At 40.6% G+C, this 21644-nt stretch overlaps 1 protein-coding gene across 1 annotated transcript in view; it reads left to right on the forward strand.

Moving 5' to 3' along the window:
- Ccdc141 (coiled-coil domain containing 141) overlaps nt 1-21644 on the forward strand; it is a 182604-nt gene that overhangs the window by 107487 nt on the left and 53473 nt on the right. Inside the window, exon 8 of the mRNA XM_013512594.1 lies at nt 6616-6788. Within this exon, the coding sequence (XP_013368048.1) occupies nt 6616-6788 (173 nt within the window). The remainder of the gene's footprint in view (nt 1-6615; nt 6789-21644) is intronic.

A 21644-nucleotide genomic window follows, 5' to 3' on the forward strand; every position in this document is an offset into this window, starting at 1 on the left:
CTCCAGGCACCAAGAATTGCTTATGTCTTAGTACCATAGCATTCGTTTGTGTTCTTTAAAGCAAGATTACATCTAAACATCACCTAATATTAAAAAAAAGAATGGCTATTCATCAAGAAATCAACCAATAACAAATGCTGGAGGGGCTGTGGGGAAAAGAAATCCTTCTCTACCATTGGTGGGAATGTAGACTGGTGCAACCACTGTGGAAATCAGTATGGAAACTCCTCCAAAAGCTAAGATTAGAGATTCCATTTGAGCCAGCTATTCCCCTGCTGGGTATCTTCCCAGAAGAATTAAAAACATCATATCACAGCAATGTATATGTACTCCCCTGCTTATAGCAGCCTAATTCGTAATAGCTAAATCTTGGAAACAACCCAAATGCCCATCAACTGAGGAATGCATAAAAAAGATGTGGTAGTTTTATACAATGGAGTACTACTCATCCATAAAGAAGGATAAACTTGAGATTTTCTAGGTAAATGGATACAACTTGAGGGCATACTTGTAAGTGAAATAAATCAGACTCACATGTGTAAACATCATTCTGTCTCCCTGGTGTGAGAAACTGAAAAAGTAAATAGATCTAATATGTACAAAAGATATTGTGAAATGGGAAGAAACTGTTCACAAAGAAAAAGGAACTAGGATAGGAGAAAGGGGGAAAGGATGGAAAGGAAAAAGGAAAATAATAGCAACTCAGTTATACTAGTAATGTCTCTTGTTTATTGAAAAGGAAGGTTTGTGCTAATATCAGTTGGAGAAAATCTTAATACCCATATCCTGTACCCTGAATAACTACTTTAAAGATGATAATATGCAATGTATTTACTATTGTTATTCTCCTATTGCTATGAAATATTGTTTTACCTTTTTTTATATAATAAAAAAACATTTTATTGGATGAATGAATAAATTATTGGCCAGGTGACAAATCAGTTTACATTTTGAGCTGGAGTTTTCTATAATACAGTAGGTCTAATAATCATTGTCGACCTTGGAGAGTATAATTAAGTAATAAAAGCTCTCACAATTGGTGATAAACTACACAAAGTCTTTTTAGGGTATAGTTGTAGTATAAAAGAAATGGTAGGAGACAAAATGAAAATTCAGAAATGTTAACATAGCACCTTGCTGAAATAATGCAGTGGATTTGGGAACCAGCATGGGTATGAATTTGGTCTCAGACTGTACCAGCTCTACAACCTTGAACAGTTACTAGACTTCCCTATACATCTAGCTTTTTGAATCTGTAAAATAGAAGCACTGATTACATGTGCCTCACAGATCATCACGCTGTCTAAATAAGCTAATATATGGCCAGTACCTAGAATAGCTAAGTGCTCACTAAGTGCTAGCCATTATTTTGTCATTATACACACATTTAAGACTGCGCTTGCTGTTCTAATGTGACTTAAATGCTTTTGTGCGTTTTCATATCCCCAGCATGGAGCTGAGCACATGGCTCATGAATTTCAATAAATATCTTTTGAACACATGAAAAAAGTAAATATTTTACACATTGTGAGTAGATATTTTCCATATTAATATTCTCAAGATCATCCTAAAAATTATTGAGGTCAATTTAGATAACAGAAACCAGAAAATTATTGCAGAAAATAGCTGAGTGGCCTGAAGTTCTAATTAAAGGGTCTAATTTCCATTTCTAAGGTGGATTTGCCTCAGACCGAAGAGATGGTCGATACATATACTTCCTCCACTCCTTGTTGATGCAATGCTTGAGGTATATGCCAGTTTTAACAAAACTCTTTTCCATTTGTTCTCACCTTTTTGCATTGTGAGGCAAAACCTGCATTAGAACTAGTGGCTTTAAAACCTTATCTTCAGAGCCACTAATCCTCTGTAGCAAGCAGGGAGTTCGGGGCCTACAGCAGGAACCTTTGGGAGGCAGGGGATAGCAGGAGTATAATATGGGGAAGGAATTTAAGAGCTGACCTTCATCATCCTTCAGCCCCAGACTTCCTGGATTTGAAATCCAGAACAGCTTTGGCAAGCAAACTGAGTCAAGAATCAGCTCTTCAGATTGGGAGCCACCAAAAGTCGGAGGTGATGTTTAGGAAAGGGAACAGAAACCTTCAGTCTTGATAAAAACTGACTCTCCACAGGTGGTGAAACCAAGTCCTCTAATTTGAAGCTGACCTGGGTCTCCCATCCTTGGTTATTTTCAAGATTTTCTGTAGTTTTGCTCTGTGGCTGTTGTTTAACGTCGATTCTTTTCAAATTAATTAGTCGAGAAACTAACAAAGTCACCCTCACGGAGCATCTCTGTGAAACAATGGGATAGAAGAGTTGTGCCGAATGACTCCTGGTGCTTGCTGATGTTATTTGTCCGGTAGATATTTCACAAAGAATAAAATGTGCCGTGTCCTGATACCATCTCTCTCTAATGTAGTACAGCCTGCCTTGGATCTGTACTTCACAAGGGAAAAAGGAAATGTTTTTAACAACCTCTTAGGAAAAAACAAACAAACAAACAAACAAACAAGCAACCCCTTAGTCTATTCCAAATTCAGTGCAAAATAGTGGCTGCTGCCTCCTTTTTCTGTGCCAAGTGGCTGGGTTGTACCCTATGAAGCGGCCAAGAAGAGCGAGAACCCAGCAGGAGAAAATATGATCTTGTACTTACTTGTGCCTTTCTTTTCCCAGTCCAGTCATAAAAGATTTATTTGACCTGCACATATAGGGTTTGAAAAAAGAGGGGACTATGCAGAGAAAAACTAAAGGGGGAAGTATTAATTCCAAAGGACTCTATGTGGGGGTCACTGTGTGCTTATTGGCAGGAATAACCTGTGCTGCGTGGCATATGCTACAAAGAGAGTCTTTCAGTGCCGGATCCACGTATCACCTCCGCTGTGGATGTAATGAGCAGGAAAGCATTCTGTACTATTTAGGGGTTGAGTAAGTGCGAGCAATTGTACTTGGATTGTTCCTGCAATGGGTACATAGATTCCTCATCATATTCTACATGGGAATTAGAGGTAGGAGCTCTACATATAATCCAGACAATCACAGGCAGTAAAATCTTAAAATAGACTTCTTTTTAAAGTCTAGAGGATGGGGGCTGGGGCTTTAGCTCAGCAGCACACTGCCTGCCTGGTAAGCACAAGGTCATGAGTTCGATTCTTGGTACTGGAAGAAAACCAAACCAAAAAAACCCTAAAGTCTAGAGGTTTAGCTCTTATTTCTAAGTCTACAGTTTATTCCCATTAGGGTTCAGTTAGGACTAAGATGAAAGAAAAATCTCTCTACAGCAGCCAGTTTACCTTCCCTGCAGGTGTTCTACAAATGCATTTGCTGAACCAATGAAAGGATGAAAACATTCACCTTTTTTCTAAGCCATAGTTCTAATAAGTGTGATACTCAGAGCAATTCAATACTATAGTGTATGTTTGTACTAACACTTTGACCCATTAGAGGAAAAGCTTTGGAAGAAATTTTGGCTAATTCAATTCCAAGTTATGGGTTATCTTTTCCTTGATACATGGCTTCCTTCTTCTAGTGATTGTTTGACCCTTTAATTTATTTCTATCCCATTAGGAAATAATGCTTATATCCTACCATTCAGGAATGAGATAGAGTGATATCCCACATGCATTTAATGGCCTTGTGGCTTTGGCATCTACCTCCTATGAAGATGCCTGAGGGTCTGTGAGTGACAACCATTTAGTCTGACCACAAGAGGAAAGGCCCCGTGGGATGAAGGGCAGGCAACAGGCGGCCATACCCTTCTCAGTGACTTTTGAAAGATGTGTTGAATCATCAGTTGAAATTTAGAATAACACCCAGCAAATACTTCCTGGGCACCTATTGTGTGCCTACCGTCATACCCTAGTTACTTTCACGTTTTTCTTGTTTAATTTTAATTCTCAAAACAACAAACATAACATGTATTAAGATCACAATGGGTTAACATGAAAACAAAATGGAGCTCAACTTACAGGCACGAAAAAGCTCTTCAGCCTTGTTTATTCCTTCCCCCTTCATGGTAGAGTCTTAAGGATTATTTTAAAGGAAGAAAGGAGAGAAAAACCCGTTGCTTGGATGGTTCTTCTATTTCTTCCTTTAATGTAGCTCAGTATTTCTCAATCCTAAATGTGACTGTATGTTAGTATAAGCACTAAGTCACTTGTCTTAATACTTTAAGGACAATACAAATGAGCTCAGTTTGGTTTTCAGGGAGTTCAGATTCTTGTTTTAGGCATTGACTTGATAGCCCTCAAATAGCAAGAAGCTCTACTTTATTTAAGATATGTAGTGCAACTTTTAAAATGTAAAGTGAAATTCTAAAAACAATGGTTATTGCCACACAGGGTTTCCATGAGTGATAGAAAGACCCAGAGAATTGTCCATTGTCTTTTTCAGCATCAGTATCTCGTTGAATTTGGCACTGCCAATGACAAGAAAGAAACAGGATCAAATAAGAAGGAATTCTTCAGGTTCAAAGTTTCTTTAAAAAGCTTCCTTTCCTTCCAGGAAGGTGAGAGAACATTTTCTCTCCATCCTTCTCTGTCTCAACCTTTCAACTTTTTTCTATATTTTTTCTCACTGATAAGAAGGAAGAACAGACACTTTCTTACAAAAGTAACTCTTAAAACACTACTTTTTCAACCCAGGATACTAAGCTTTTCTGAAATAACTCTTCTTTATTCTCATTCCCACAGTAATTCTTTGCCACATGATACCATAACCTAGGGTTTAAAAACACATGCCTCCTGGTCAAGTTGGGAGTAAGTCCCAAATTTGCCAGTTACAGCTGGGACTTTGCACAGCCAATTTCAACCTCTGTGACTCTTTTCCCCCATTAGTAGAGCAGGAATAATTTCTTTCTCCCTCCCAGGACTGTTAAAAATAACATGCTAAGGGCGCAGCAGGCTCTCCAAAGCGTTTGTTGACTGAGTGAGGAGTAGTTGTGTGACACACAGTGTGGAAACAATCAGATGGTCCATGCTCTCTCAGCTGCGGTCACCACTCCCTCAGAGCTGCTAAATAAATAAGAATGGTTTTATTTTAAATATGCTAAGGAAGTAGAAGGAAGAAACTTGGGAGATATGCGCACATTGGCAGTAGAACAGAATATCAATATATGCTAAAAAAAAAGCACCGAGAGACTTCATTTGTAAATTTCAGTTTTGTGCAGTTTCAGTTCCACCAGTGAAACTCATCCCCTAGGGCAGCCTGCAGATGTCAGGAATACGGGTGCGTTCACACATCCCTGTGGCTGGAGCCTCTATATCCACTAAACTGGATTCCCTGAATGTCAGCTCAGCCTTGCTCTCCCAGCCTCCCTCAGGCTTCAGTGGTACCAGACCCATCAACCCATCTGTTCTCATCTCCCACATCTGGGATCTCCGGAGTCTTCTGTGGGGTCCTCCTTCTACATTCTGGGAGCCCCTGCCAAGCTCAGTGGATCCAACTCAACAGTGTAGGAAAGCTGGCCTTCAAGGCCCCGCATGACTAAATGGCAAGACCGTTCTCTAGACTGGCGTGGAACTATCATCAAGGTGGCTTCTTCCCATGGTGCTGAAGGTCAATGTGCAAGACCTGTCTTGCTGTTTAGCTTTTCTTTGACTCACCTGCTCTGCATGCCAAATGTCAGAGATCAGGAGACCTATGAAGATCATTGCACTCTGCTTTCTCCTTCACCCAATGTTATCATGGACCTGTCTTCCTGCCTTTACATCATATATAGCTCCATTCTAATGCAAAGAAGTGTTAATGGGCAGTGGATAATCCCTATCCTCTATGCTAACTCTATAAGCTTAATATCCTGTGCTGAGTAGTTGATCCGCTAATACCAGCAAGAAGTAAAATAATGTAAAAACTTCTCTCAAGACAGTGTCTTGGTTGGCAAGGCTACATTTTTTCTGCATAATCTTATTTTGCATGTCAGAAATTAAATATTGCCTTGGTGTTTCTCTTTGTACTGCTTTAGAACTCAGTTCTAATCTCTGTAGGCAGATGGATGGCTTGGATCAAGTTGAAGAAGGTCTTATATTTGAAAAGACAAGGAAGAAATGCACATTATAATGTTTTGAATATTTCCCTATAGCATTTTAGGATCAAAATGTAGTTTATTAGGAAATGTCCTTCTAAGACCATGACAAAGATGTTCAGGTCACAAAGGGTTTCACAATATTTTTAAATAACTCATCTAAGCTGAGGATTTAGCTCTGTGGCAAAAGCGCCTGCCTGGCAAGTGCAAGGTCCTGAGTTTGATTCCCAGTACCAAAATAAATAAATGCATAAATAAATAACACTCATCTCTTATTTGCATATACCATAATATAAACCAAAACTCGGCAAATTCCACACATTTAGAACTGTTTGTGTTATACAGAGACATTCTCAGTTTGAACTACCTTGGTAATTTTATGGTGTTGGCACTTATTTATGCTGTCCTAACCTGTGATCGGTTTCCCCAAATGGAATCTTAAAATTCCACAGCTGTTTTCTAAGACTCAGATAGTTGATTTTTGTTGTGTTCACGTTAATAAACTGAATGGCCCAGTTTACTTGCTAGTGTTCCATGTACACACTGATGTAGATTTTAAATTAGAAAAGCAAGAACTGAAAGTATATTTTCTTTGGCAGGCATTTGATGTCCTTGGAAGAGTTGAAGCTTACCTTAAGCTCCTTAAATCAGAGGGTTTAAGTCTGCCTGTCTTAGCAGCGAGGCAGGAGGAATTACACAGAGAAATTAAAGAGTGCACAGCCGATGTTTTGCAAAAGGGACAAGCCTTAATCAGCCAGGTAGACACCTGCAGGTGAGTAGAGTCCATTTCATCCTCAGTGTAACAAGCTCCTTTGCAGTTTCCACAGCCTGTTAAAAAAAAAAAGTTGCATGATTTTTTTTTTTTTGCTTTCGATGTTTTGCTACATTATGATATGGCTTAAAAGGACCTATTGAATCTTGGGGAACAGTCATTCTGAACACAGCGTTGCTCATCCAGAAGTGAGGCCATATTCTAAGCCTGTGGACTTAACATTGCAAAAGTTTTCTCTCTGCACGTTTCTGAGGAGGAGCAAGGGAACAGGCAAAGCAAGAAACAGAGCTGTCATTCTCAAGCTTTTCGTATCCTAGCACCCTCATAATGTCCCTTCCTCTGTTTAGTTCATGAGCTCCGAGTCTGTCCTGCCCATTTTTTCCTTTCTGGGAAAAAAAAAATAAGTACCCAAATTCATAACCTTGGGGTTCGCTGAGGAAAACCCCAAGTAACAGATGGGCGCTGAATAACAGCAGCTCACATTTATTGAGAGCCTGCGATGTGCCAGGCTCAGAGCCAATAGCTTTAGGGGCGTTATCTCAGTAATCCTCCCCGCAACTCTACAAAGCACATAGTGATAATGTTTTTCTTTTACAGAAAAGGTAACAGACACAGAGAGCTTAAGTCACTTGCAAAAAGGTCACATAGGGGGTTCGTGACAGAGCCAGACTTTGAATTCTAAGCACGGGCCGCACACTCCACACCCTCACACAGCAAGCACAGTGGTGGGTTCATGTCTGTGAGTGCATTTGGTGAATTAGAGTTGGGTGGGAGTGAGGGGGAAAAGAGCAGTGAGAGTGAGAGGGGAACATGTGGAGGAGAACAGGGATTGGAAGACAAAGGGGAGATGACAGAGGGCGTCATGGAACAGGCATTGACTCTGACGTGATGATGCCAGGCTTACATGCTGACAGAGACTGACTTAACAGATCTGTATGAATGGGCTCCACCCAGTATTTCTCCTCCCTTGTCTATATTCTTGAGACTCAAAGACATGTACTTTGAGGAATAATGACGTTGTTGGGATGTGGTAAAAATTATTTGCTTTCTATTTTGCTCTATTTTAGATATGTCTAAAAGTATTGATTCAGAAGTCCAGGTTTAGGGAATTTTCTTTTCAGAAAACAGTCTCAATCTTGATGCAGAGATTTAATCCAGGGTTTTGATGGTTGCCATAGTATCATGCGATGCTAAGGTTAGAAATAATCCTGGGTCTTCCAGCAAGAGCCAAAAGGATGAGGCTGTGAGCAGGACAAGTAACTCTCCCCTTTGAAAAACTACCAATGACAGCTGTAGCTGCTAAGTGCCTTAGCTTTGACCCCAAGCCACACGGCAAGTGGTGGTGGAATCTGTTAGACTCTAGGATCTCCATACACCCCCATCTGGGCCAAGCAGACACACAGGACCTCCTGCAGCTCAGGCTTAGCCATTTTTCTAGAATGTGTAAATATCGTGGGCCACGCAGAAGGCAGTCTTGAGGCAGAATAGGCACAAACTGTGCCTCCACTCAGGGTACCCTCGACATCAATCTGAGTCATGTGATGGTCGGATTAAGTGGTGATGTCCGCCCTGATCACCAGAGAGGGATCCCAACTTTGTTTAGTGAGTGGCTCTGAAATCTCAGCAGCTGTTGTTTCCCTGGTCAAGCTGCTCTTTGCCTGTGCTGTTTTCTCTGGCCTTGGGGAGGTTCTTCACACATGGACAGATCAGAATGCAGCCAAAGACCCCTTTCCAGGTCTCTGGACATCTGCTTGAATCCTATTCAGTACTCCACCCAGCAAGTTCTGAGCGCTTGGCTTCTCAGAAGTCTGATGCTTGAGTTTGCAGCTCAGCAGGAGCTCTGGGGTTTTAGGGTTCCACCTGCCTGAGCTCTGCTCTGGGGACAGCCTCCCAGGCAACGAGCTGGTGTGAGCAGGCATTAAGACCGATCTCCTTTCGTTCCCTTCTCTGTGATCCTGTCCTGTGCCACCCGTTGTTCACTCTGAAAATAGTGGTTTCATGCATTTGTCTTTTTCAGCATGAAGGTGAATCCAATCCCTGCTTCTTGGCCTGAAATGAAAGTTTCCGGTCAGTTTTGACACTTCGCTCATAGAGTTAAAAAGGTGGTCACAACTTATGACTGTTCGGCTTTTATCCTCTTTGCACCAATCAGTAGTACTTTATTTTTAATACTTAAGAGATAAGAGAAATGCTTTTATTTTATATATTTTCTGTCTTCTTGTTTTTGTATATGACAGCTTCTAGCCATCCATCTGTGTGGTTGACACATTTGTTTGTTTAGTCTCATTCTTTTATTTTGCTATGCTTTCTCTAGTCTTTATGTTTTACATATTTATTATTTTTTCAAATGGGAATCTTTCATTCTGATTTTCAGGAGACAGACTAGGTCTTCATAGGAAAAGCAAAAATTAGGGCCATTTTTATGAACTTGAATTAATGGTTAAGGGACTGGGTTTAAAAAATTAGCTGTATGATTTCTGTCAGCATCTTAGAAATGTGAGCTCTTCTGGTAATACAAGGTGCTTGGGTGCCCTGAGATGTCATAGTATTTTAGAAATCAGTGCTACTTTCATTGTGCAGGAGGACTGGAAGAGAAAGTGAAATTATTTGTTGGCAAGGGGTATTTTTGACTCAGGAGTTAGATGCAGAATAGAAATCCATTAAAATGGAATTGAAATGCATTAGAATCTCAGTTGCGAACTGCAGTCGCAGGTGGCTACTGACCTCAGTCCCATGCATTACATTTGCATCTGGAACTTGCTGTGCTGTCTCATCTAATGCTCTAGCTGGGCCATGGGCTGCGTCCCCATCAAAGGAAAGAAGCAGAACACAGGAAGGAAATTTCAGGGCGCAGACTCAGAGGTGGAATTTAGAGTTGTGGCAATGGAAGGAAACATAAGTTTCCACAGAGAAATGTGCATGTTGTTGAACACCATGATGGTTTCCTAGACATCTGCATGCCAGTCGCACTACCAGGACCTAAAATAACAAAGTTCCTGTTAGCAGACATTTGAAAACTGGCATGAATAAGAAACTTAAGTCTTTAGGTCAACAGAGCTTTATTTCTTGCAACCTGAAATTTAAAATAGTAATATAACATTTAAACTTAATTTCTGTACACCTCAGTTTCCTCATCTGTGAAATGGACACACACATGCCATAGCTTTAAAAAATTGAATAAAATAGTACCACTCCTTACACATATAGTATGCCTATCAACAATTAGTTAACTTTGTTATGTTCTGTACAAAGAACTTTAAAAACAGAATACTAAGAGCCACATGGCTATTTCAAAAAACTACAACAGAGCAAGCTACACCAAATTGTCATGTTTATTTTAAGTAACTGGGAAGTTCATGATTGAAGTAGAGAAGATAAATACTTATTTTAAGGTGTAATTTAGTATTGGGTCAGGCAGAAATTTCAGAGGTCCCAAAATCTCATTTTTTTCTGTTAGTAATAAAAAGTATGAGCTCAGAAGTTCTGAGCTCTTATTTATCAAGATGAAGATTTCTCAGTAAATCTGAGATCTTTGTCATTACTGTTCTGTAATTACTACCTTATTAGGATAGACCCACATTGTTTTTTCCTGGAATCAATACATTTGAATTTTGAATAACCTCAGAATAAATAGTGGTTTTTTCATTTTCACTTCCTTTTGCTGTGCCTTGTCTACAATCCAATGATAATTCTGAGTCACTGTGAAGTAGGTTTTATCGCTTCAGAGTCTCCCTGTCACACAGCCTAAGTGTGCGAATGGTAAAGATATTTCAATGTATTCCTGGCATTTTGTTATATTGCTACCTATAGCAGCGTGGGACGATGGTCAAACTTCGGCTGTGCTGAGGTTGAAGGCCCCTGGCTTCTGGCCCTCCTCTCTTCCTAGGCCTTGCTTGGCATGATTCTTGAGCACCGACTAACGATAGACCAAAGGTGCCCAGCTACCAAGCAGAGTTCTGCAATTTTAAGCCACAGGAAGCTGCATGATGGAAGTGCTAGGCCTGAGACCCTGTGGGAGGGTAAAGTTTTCCATACTGGGACAAATAGAGGGGCCTCCTTTGTTTTCTCTTAGTACAACTGCCAATTCAGAGCTCACCAATGAACACCCAGCAGGACAAGGCTACCTTGTGAGGTATTCATTTGCCTTTCCTGTTTGTTAAAATTAATTTAGGCTTTATAAATATATGTGTGCAAACTCAATTTTTTTCCCTATATAAAAGATGCTACTGATTTTCATTCCACATTGCCATGGTGGATTTAAATTTGTAACTCTCAACCTGACTGAATAGTTTTCTTCAGAATAACTTTAAGTATTATCTGTTTTGCTTTAGTGCTAGCCGCTTTCTCTTTGTATTTGCATATTTCACAGAGAAATAAAATTTACATACTGCAAATTTAAATTATTCACATACTGAAATTTTCTTTCTTTTACCACTGTTTTCATTTACATTGGCTGCCACTACTTCCCTTGGTTGGTATTATGGATGTGAATGAAATTAGGACAGAACAGGATCTATTAATTCCGTCGATGTCTTTTGTCAGTCAGGTGCTCCCAAGCATCGAGTGCAGTCAGTGAAGTGTTTGTCCTCATGCTGCTTCTATTCTGGTGAGAAGAAAGATCCAACCACCTAAGTGAGATGCAAATGCAAAGTGGGATGGGGTGCACGGTGATTATGAGGAAGGGACTGTTTAGACAGTGGAGTCAAGAAAGCCCGTTTAAGAAGAAGAATACCATGCAGTTGGCCATGGGCTGCGTGGACCTGCAGAGCCACGGCAAGTGTGGTGGAGGAGAGAGCTACAAGGAAGCAAGGGTGTAGGACAGGTCTAGGGAGTGAGTGGAACTCATACTGTTCACAGCCTCATTCACTGGTAGTAATGAGTGCGGTTAATACATTAGCAAGTTTAACCCTCTCCTGCTACGGCCACTATGACAACGATCATTGGCCCTGTTTTGCAGATGAGGAAACTGGGGCACAGAGACATTCAGTAAGCTGCACTCATCCCTGCCCCACAGCAGTAAGAGGTGAAGTGGGTGCTGGAGTAAGTCTGCACTGCTCTGTTAGATTGCTAGGTCTTTTTCTTCTCTTTTATTCAACCCCAGACAGTAACAAGGCACCTGGTTACTCACTGGACAGGGATTCCTTTCTTCACTCAAGCGTGCTGATGCTGTATGCTGTGCCTTCTGGCTTCCACTCAAGTCCCACCTTCCTGGAGATTTCCTTCCTTTAAGTTGTTTTGAAAAAGTGATTGAAAATGCATATAAGCAGCTCAGGGATGGCCCTCAGGCCAAAGGTGAATAAACCTGGGCTAGCATCCAGCCAGGGCATTGCATACAGCGTGAGTGCGTCCAGCGTGGGGACAGTAAGTGTTGGAGACACCTCGCCAGGGAAGGAGACACAAACCTAAGCTCTGAAGTCAGGCAGCTCAGGTGAGCTTGGAGAGGGCCATGCAGGATAGTTGGATGGGGAGGGTTGGGATAGGTGAAGGTTCTATGTCTTCAATCCAAGACAAACGAAATCTATAATCAATGCATAGTACTTTCTTTGAATTTCCCTGCATGTGCCACAGCCGTCTGGGGACTTCCCTTTTCATTCTGTGCTGTTCTGAATGGCTCCTCAGTTGTTTTACCTTGACAGTACCATCTCAACCAGACCCCAGTATTACCTTGAACGCTGAAACCGCCCAAGAAACCTTTGTTGCTGTAAACTTTCCCTGTTATTTACATACTGAGCGACTTGGTTTAAAATGCTGGCATAACACAAAAGGAAAGCTCCTGTCATAGTGAAAAAGACTGTTCTTAAATCATCAGCAGGAAACAAACAAAAGCAATCTTCATCCTCTAACATAACGACAAAACCCCCAAATTTCCTTTGCTTAACAGATTCGTCTCCAATTGCATTTTCTAAGAACTCTACCAAACATTTAAGAACTTAACAATAACTGGTTTTAGAAGCGTTTAACGCAGCATTTAGGTGTTAAATGTCACATACTGAAATTTAGGAAATTACAAAGTTGAGTTCTTATGACTGTTAACTCAGCCTTCTTCCAAATATTTTCATGTCTATATTAAATTGTTCTGGGGCTGGGGTTTTAGCTCAGCGGCAAAAGTGCCTGCCTGGCAAGCACAAGGTCGTGAGTTCGGTTCCCGGTACCAGAGAAAAACCAAAAAAAATAAAAAAATAAAAAAAAAATAAATTGTTCTTTTTAGAGGTTGAGTGGATGTCAGAACTGCAGTCTAGGCCTGTTAATGCTGTTACTTTTCTTTTTTTATCCTTTTGAAACTCTTGGTACAAAAGGTACCAAAATTCACACTTTCTATTAAATTCAGGAGTAACTCTATCAGGTTCTTGCAAAATGTCTATAAGGGACACCAGTGTGAACATATTCATTTCTGAGCATGGTAATGTGATGGGAAGTAGCAGGAACCAAGGCAAGAAGACTTGGACATGTGGGGTCTGGCAAGGAAGGCTGTCCAACGGGGCAGGAGACTCTGCCCTAATCTGGTGAGCAGTGCTGTCAGTTTTGAGAAATTAGGGAGAAAAGGGAGAGGAAGAGATGTGAGTGGGTATGTTCACGTGCAAAGTGCTCAGCAGAGAGCTGTTCGTAATCGTTTCAACCTGAAAAGCAATCTTTGACTCTTGTTTTTCTGTTATTTCCATTTTCCTGTTTTCTTTCTGCTAGAAGACTGGTGGAGGCCTCCAGCCGGTCTTCCAATCTGTCTTTCACTCCCTTAGCTCTTGGTACCGCATTCTCCATGAATCCTGTGGATTAATTTTCTTTTTTGTTCACTTTCTCTGCACTTTTATCCATTGTTTTCTTCTTTTCCCTTTATGTTAGTAAGAAGTTTTAGTGTTGTTTTCATTTCTAGGATTTCTGACTAATCTTTTTCAGTTTTATTTTATTTTTGATGGGGTTGGTTTCCAAATTCCTTGTTCTTTCCTTTGAATGTCAGTTTTCCCTTTATCACTGATGATCTCAGATGTATTTATTTTGACATCATTTTCAGATTGCTGTATGAGTTCTCATTTCTGTGGGAGTGTACTTATTGCTTGATGACTGAGTATTTCAGGATTGCCTTTCTGCATAGGTTTTGAAATTCTGGGTCATACTCTAATTTGGAGTCAGAGGGGTTTGCTCTTTGGCCATGTTTTGTTTGACTTGTTCTCTCCTCTTTGCCTTTTCCTCCTAACCAGCTTTGCAGCGATTTCCCCCTGGATGCATAGGCTTGCAGTCCAGAATCATCTCTTGCTGTGTGAGTGGAGGCACAGAAGCTCCCATGGAGACACTGGAGTCCTCAGAGATGTAATCAGGAAGCCAGGAGGGGGCTGGGGACAACCCCTGACTGCCCTGCTGTCTCATTCCATGGTGTCCAGTCTCAGCTGACTACAGAATTTTCAGGCTCCTTTTACAAAGGAGAACCTCACCCCCTTACAGGTTTCAGGTAGAATCCTAGCTATGGTTTCTTTCACAAAGGGTGCAAATGTTGGCCTCTAAGGGGTCACAGGAATAGAGCTTTTGGCCGACACTACATGCATCTGGACCCGTACCCAGGAGTCTGGTGGCTTCAACCTCATGTACTTTGCTTTGTGTTTTTTTTTTTTTTTGGTTTTTCTCCGGTACCAGGAACTGAACTCACGACCTTGCGCTTGCCAGGCAGGCGCTTTGCCACTGAGCTAAATCCCCAGCCCCTGCTTTGTGTTTTTGTATTTATTTTTAGGTGTATATAAAAAGTATATGCATGTGCGTGCGCGCGCGCGCGCGCGTGTGTGTGTGTGTGTGTGTGTGTGTGTGTTATTTGTTTAGTGGGGAGAGATTATCCAAATATATAGTTTAAGTCAGAAAAATTGATTGTAACCACATATGCATCTCACTTCTATATTACAAATGGCACTTATTCAAAGTAGGGATGTAAACTGGTGAACAGCAGTTGTTTGCACTAAAATAAAGACAATCGTAAACACAACAGAACGCTCTTCAGGTTCCTGTTAAAAGAAACAGCAAGCCAAAGAGAAGCAAGACATTTTTCCATCTTCCAAGTATAATTTGTCCATAGACAAAAAAGAAAAATATGGTCATCTCATCCCTTCTGATGAGACAGAATAAACTGTCAAGTGCTTACCATCTGGTTCCGCTCCTAATCCAGATGGGCTGCCAATAGTAATTTATGACAGGGTTGAAAGCAACTTGCCATTCTCCAGAAAGAACCATTAAAACACATTAACTTGCTCCCCTCCCCTGCCCCAATTTGCAACAGATGCAGAGATAGGGCAAATGCTTCCCCACAGTAAATAGAACAGTGTATTCTTGAACCGTAAGTCAATATGTCTTTGCTTTCTGAGTGAAAAAAAAATCATTTTTCTTTCCCCTTTCTTCCCCTGCATTGGCTCTATGAATAAAAAAGAAAATGTTCCCACCATGGGGCTTCTAGCAAATGTCTGAAGAATCCTTCACAGGCTGTCATTTCTGAGTATCTGTGATATTGGAAAAGGCAAAGTCAACATCAGAAGTAATCTGATGTACCTCATGCTCACACCACTGACAGGTGTCCTCTAATCCACTCCTGCATAGAAAACCCAAAGGTCAATCAATATTTCCAATGCAAATCATAAAGCCACAGACCGTGAGAACTGGAAATCGAGCTTGGTGGCAGCCCTTCCTCGGCCCAATCTGCCACGCACGGCCAACACTGCTTCTGAATGAGCACAAAACGGCAGGGCACCCCGTTTGGGTTTAAACAGCTTTATTTTACCCACTTTGTAGTTCTTGTCCCATCATTAATCTAATAGTGCTGTGCAGTAGTAGGACTCTTTCCTGGGGGACTGAAGGAATTCTGTTATTTTCAGTTCATGTAAATTGCTAACAAATTGTGGAGTCATAGTGTCACCGGCTAGCAAGGATTGTTAGCTGCATGTAGACGGCAGATGGGGCCTGATTCTTCAGCTTGCTGATGATCAGCACCATTGTCTGCCCTCTTTTTCAGGGTGTGCTAAAGGGGGAAAAGCCCCATACACTCTTCCAAGACGTTATCGGTTGGCTGAGGGTTCTTGCTTAATTTGTACAGAAATCACAAAACTGTACAGGGTAGCTCTTAGTGTTAAAAGCCTTGGGCTTTGAGTGTGTCCTGTCAGCAGCTCTCAGATCTTTTATTGTTAGTGGCCATCCTTACTGCTTGAATCAGGCTGCTCACCAGGTGGCCCTGAGAACCTTCCAGCCTCTGAAGGTGTCAGTGCTCAGAGATGAGGACTGCTGGCACTTCTCCATTATAGTCCATGGTTCTCTGGCCGCTAGACACCTTCTGGTTTCCAGCTTTAACTGCTGGCCACCTTGGGCTGTTAGTGTTACCAGCCCCTAGTTTACGGGCTCAACATGCTCTGAGATAGCAGTCACAAACAGGCAGGAGTACGCCATCTAGAAAGAGGCTTTTTACAGAACTTACCTTATCAGACTCGTGTGGAAATGCACTGGGCTGAAAGTGCTAAGGACATGGGGAGGCTGCTCTTACTGGAGAGAAGGCCAGATCGTGCTTGTGCAGTGTCAGACTTTCTGTTTGGTCACGGGTGGGGGTCTTGGTTACTTTTTCCTAATTGCTCAGACAAAATACCCAACACCCAAAGTTAAGGAAGGAAAGGTTTATTTAGCTCACATTTTTTATTTGGTGAATAATCAGCTGGCCCCAAGGCAAAGTGGCACATGGCAGAGGGGCAACAGTTCAGGGAGGTAGCAAACAACAGGAGAAAAAGGGACGAGCAAGCCTCTAGATGGTATGAAGGTTACTCACCCTTGTGCGTGTCTAGCACCGCCATCACTTATCCCAGCACTAGACAATGAATCAATCGCAAACTTTAGATTCAGCCACCTCCAAAAAGCCTGTACCCCACAACCGCATGAGGCTTTGGGGGGACATCCAGACACAAACCATAGGTTGTGGGCCCCTCTCCAACCTAACTGAGGAAGGCTACAGAGAGGCAGAATCATCCAGAGAGGTTGCAGGGCAGAGTCATCTGGGACAGGTCTGTGTCGAAAGCCTGCTGCAGCCAGAACAGATATTTTCCAGAGCAGCTGTGTGCCAGTGGCAAGGCATTTGGGGCAGCTATGAAAAGAAAAATTGGGCTGGGTGGGGTGGCACACACCTATAATCCCAGAACTTGGGAGGCTGAGGCAGGAGGATCAGCCTGGGTCACAAAGTGACCTCAAGACCAACCTGAACTGCATAGCAAGACCCTGTCTCAAAAAGACAAAAAAACAAACAAACAAACAAACAAACAAACAAACAAAAAAACCTCTCCGGCCATGTTGGACCTTCCTTACTTGTCTCAGTATCTTTCCTTTGACCAAACCATTTGCTGTTCAGGCAGTGAAGAAATTTCCAATAGGCATGGGATACATGTTATACAATATTTTAGAATGCTCAGAGTAAGTGCCCAGAAGCAGCACATAAAGTTTCTCCCTGAAAATGGTGGAATCAGGGCTGATTGTAATGTAGAGATTAGAGTTTCACTAAGATGAGAAAGGGACCAGAGTAGCCCTGGAACTAGAAGTGGGACAGACATATTTCAATTTGGAATTGGGACAAAGAGATTAGCGCCTCATCAGAGAGAGGTGACAGAGCTGAGTATGTGGAGAAAGGGAAATGAGAATGAGCTGGGCTGAACTGAATGACCAGGCACTTCTTGTACCCAAGCAGGAGTCTAAGCCCCAAGTGACAGTGGAGTGTAACTGGCCAGGCAAAAGTGCACAGAAGAACAAGGCACTTCATCCTGTTCTCCGAAGGCTTTAAATCAGTTGAACCGAACTATGATACACTTGGTGGAACCCAACCACAAATGCTAAAACATACCAAAGAAGAAATTATACAGGCTTTTGGACAGCCTAAAACATCTGTAAATGGCCCAAAGTGCAAAGTCACCATTACAGAGCTGTGCAAAGTCACAACTGGGGCATTGTTACAGTAACATTTTCAATGTGGCAACTGTAATATGGTTTTCACAGTCCTTAGATTGATATCTTCTTTTCCCTTAAATATTGGTCTGGCAGTACTTAATTTTAAATGTGCATTAATCTCCTACACTTACAAGGGTGTGTGCTCAGGCTACAAGGGATATAAGATGGAACAGAAAAAAGAACGAATAGAGCCCTATCCCTATCCTACAGTGCAATGTATGATGAGGAGCAAACCAACTCAAAAAGAGATCGATTGTCCTAAGTAATTGAAAAATAAAAGTAGAAAGAGAGAGATGCTACTTGGTTAGTTGTGGTTCACCTAAATTAAAATTGTACGTTGCTAAAGTGCAATATTTTTTAAACCGAAAAAAGTCTTGATTTGGTTGTTTCTGATTCTGTTTTCTGTGGTTTGAATAAGGGACTATGGCCCTCTAGTGGTCATTTTGCAAACTACAGGCAGACTGCATGAGCTGTGGGAGAAGCCAGCCAGTTCCAAAAGAATATGTCAGGAAAAGTAAAGACCTGTATGAGTTCAATTAGAAATGAAAAAGGCAAAAATCACAAGTGACACTGCTAAAATCCAGAAGATTATTAGCAACCACTTCAAAAACCTGTACTCTAATAAACTGGAGGATCTAGAAAAAATGGATAGATTTCTCAATATAAATGAATTACCAAAACTGAACCAAGAAAGTATGAAAACACTGGATAATCCAATAACAGGCAATGAAATTGAGGCAGCAATAAAAAACAAAATGTACCAACTGAGGAAAGCCTATGACTGGATGGATTTACTGCTGAATTGTGTAAGAACCTCAGGGAAGACCTATTGCCCAAACTCCTTAAACTCTGTAATGAAATTGAAAGAGAAGGAGTACTTCCAAATTCATGCCTGGAAGCTAGCATTGATTCCAAACCCAGACAAGGACTTTGATGAAAAAGAAAACTACCAGCCAAGCTCTTTAATGAACATAGATCCTCAACAACGGCAAAGAGAATGCAACAAATCATTAGAAAGATCATACATAATGATCAAGTAGGCATCATCCCAGGGTAGGTCAACACATGCAAATCAATAAATGTAATGTATTGCATCAACAGAAGTGAGATCAAAAATCACATGATCTTCTTAACAGATGCAGAAAAAGCCTTTGACAAAATCCAACATCTGTTTATGATAGAAATCCTAAAGGAAGTAGATATGGAAGTACCTTATCTCAATCTGATAAGAGCCATTTATGACAAACCTATAGCCAATATCATATTAATGAGGAAAACTGAAAACTTTTCTGCTAAAATCAGGAGCAAGATGAGGATATCTATCAACACCTCTGTTCAGTATAGTACTTGAATCTCTGACCAGAGCAATCAAGCAAGAGAAAGAAAGAAAAGGGTTACCTATAGGAAAGGAAGCAGTCAAATTATCCTCATTCACAGGCAAACAGCCTTTACATACAAGATGCAAAAAATCTACCAAAAGATCCTTATACCTAAGAAGTAATTTTGCCAAGGTAGTAATACATGAAAGCATCACACACAAATCAGTAGTGTTCTTATACATCAATAATGAACCCACCAAGGAAGAAATTAGGAAAACAATACCATTCATAAAGCTTCAAGAAAAGTTAAGTACTCAATAATTAACCTAACAAAGGAAGAGAAAAACCTCTATAATGAAAACTATGGTACTCTGAAAAAGGAAACTGAAGAGGACAGCAGAAAATGAAGATATCTCCTATTCCTGGACAGACAGAACTGATATTAGCAACATGACCATTCTTCCAAAACTGATAGATTCACTGGACTCCCAATCAAAATACCAATAGTATTTCCCCCCAAACTAGAGAAAACTATTCTAAAATGTATGTGGAACCCAAAGAGACTCAGAATAGCAAAAGAAATCCTGGGCATCAAGAGCAAAGCAGAAGGCACCATAGTCCCACATTTCAAGTTATATTACAAAGTTACAGTGATAAAATCAGCATGGTACTGGCACAAAAACAGACATGTGGATCAATGGTACAAACTGGAGGATCCAGAAATAACCCCAGACATATTCAGCTGTATGATATTTCAGAAAGGAGCCAAAAATATACAGTGGAGTAAAGAAAACTTCTTTAATAATTGGTGCTGGGGAAATTGGCTATCCACATGCAGAAAGTTGAAGGTAGATTCTTATCTCTCACTAGGTATACAACTAAAATCAGCATGGATAAAAATGTAAATATTAAAACAAATACTTAATCTGCTGGAAGATAAAATAAGGAAAACCCTTAATGGCCCAGGCAAGGACTTTCTGAACAGAACCACAATTGCACAAGAAATAACAACAAGAAACTGTAAATGGGATTATATCAAATTAAAAAGCATCTGCATACAAAGGAGACAACCAACCAGGTGAAGAGATAGCCAACAGAATGGGAAAAAATTTTGCAGTGATCCTTCAGACAGAGGACTAATATGTGGAATATATAAATAACTCAATAACTAGGCCTCCAAAATAAAACACCCAATCAAAAAATGAGCCCCTGAAAAGAATAGTCACTTCTCAGAAGAAGTACAAATGGCCAGTAAACACATGAAGAAATGTTCACCATCATCGGCCATGAGGAAAATGCAAATTAAAACAATATTGTGATCCCATTTTACTCTAGAAAGGATGGCTATCATCAAGCAATCAAATAACAACAAATGCTGGTGAGGCTACGAGGAAGAGAGGAGCACTTGTACATTGTTGGTGGGGATGTAAACTACTACAGCCACTGTTGAAATCAGTATGATGACTTCTCAAAAACTAAAAATAGGAATTCCACTCAACCCAGCTATTCTCCTTGTAGATATCTTCCTAAAAGAGTAAAGTCATCATATTACAGTCATGTATGAACCCATATTTATAGCAGAAAACTCATAATAGCTAAATCTTGGAAGTGGCCTATAGGTCCATCAACAGATGAATGGCTAAAGAAAGTGAGGTATTTATGCACAGTGGGACACTACTTTGCTCTAAGTAAGAATCAATTTTAATCATTTGCACAAAAATGGATACATCTGAGACCATAATTTTAAGTGAAATAAATCAGACAGAAATATTGCATGGTTTCTCTTATATGAGAAACCCAAAGTATAAATAAATTAAACAGCAAAACAAAAGATAGCTAATAGGGAACAGGAAGATAGGTCCTTTGCACATGGGAAGAGGACCAAGACATGGGGGAAAGGAGAGGGTAGGGAGGGGGAGGTGATGTAAAAAGCATTAAAATGGGTTACGTACATGTAGCCACTTCCCATCATACATGTAATCTTTATATACTGTAAACATGTACTGATAAAACATAAAAAATTAGAAAAACAACATGTCAGTCAGGCCAGCCCTATTGTACCAAAAGCCAACAACACTCAGCAAAGTTAAATTCTGGAGCAGTGGTGGCAAACCTATGTCATACATGCTATATGTTTTTCTTTTAAGACAAAAATGTTAATGTATGAGTTGTTTTTTTAAGCTAAAACCTCAGTATTCAGGTTTCACTGGAGTGGCGGTACTTTCCAATAAATAAGTGGATTTTGAGTTGCAGTTTGGCACTCGGTCTCTAAAAGTTCCATCATCACTGTTCTAGAGGAAAAATATTCTCTACCATGTCTCCCAAAACCGAAAACCTACTCTATGTGTCTGAGACAACCCACACAGTTGGAAAACAATTTAACCAGTTGCCTCTCAGACAAAGGACTTATATCTAGAACTTATAAAGAATTGAAAACAATCAGACCCCCAAAATTCAAAGACCCAATCCAAAAATGGGCATCAAAGATGAATACACACTTCTCAGATGAAGAAATACAAATGGCAAATAAATACATGAAGAAATGTTCATTATCATTGGTCATTCGAGAAATGCAAATTAAAACAACACTGAGATT

The sequence above is a fragment of the Chinchilla lanigera genome, unplaced genomic scaffold (genome assembly GCF_000276665.1).
Source record: "Chinchilla lanigera isolate Chin_1 unplaced genomic scaffold, ChiLan1.0 scaffold00002, whole genome shotgun sequence".
Taxonomy (NCBI): Eukaryota; Metazoa; Chordata; class Mammalia; order Rodentia; family Chinchillidae; genus Chinchilla; species Chinchilla lanigera.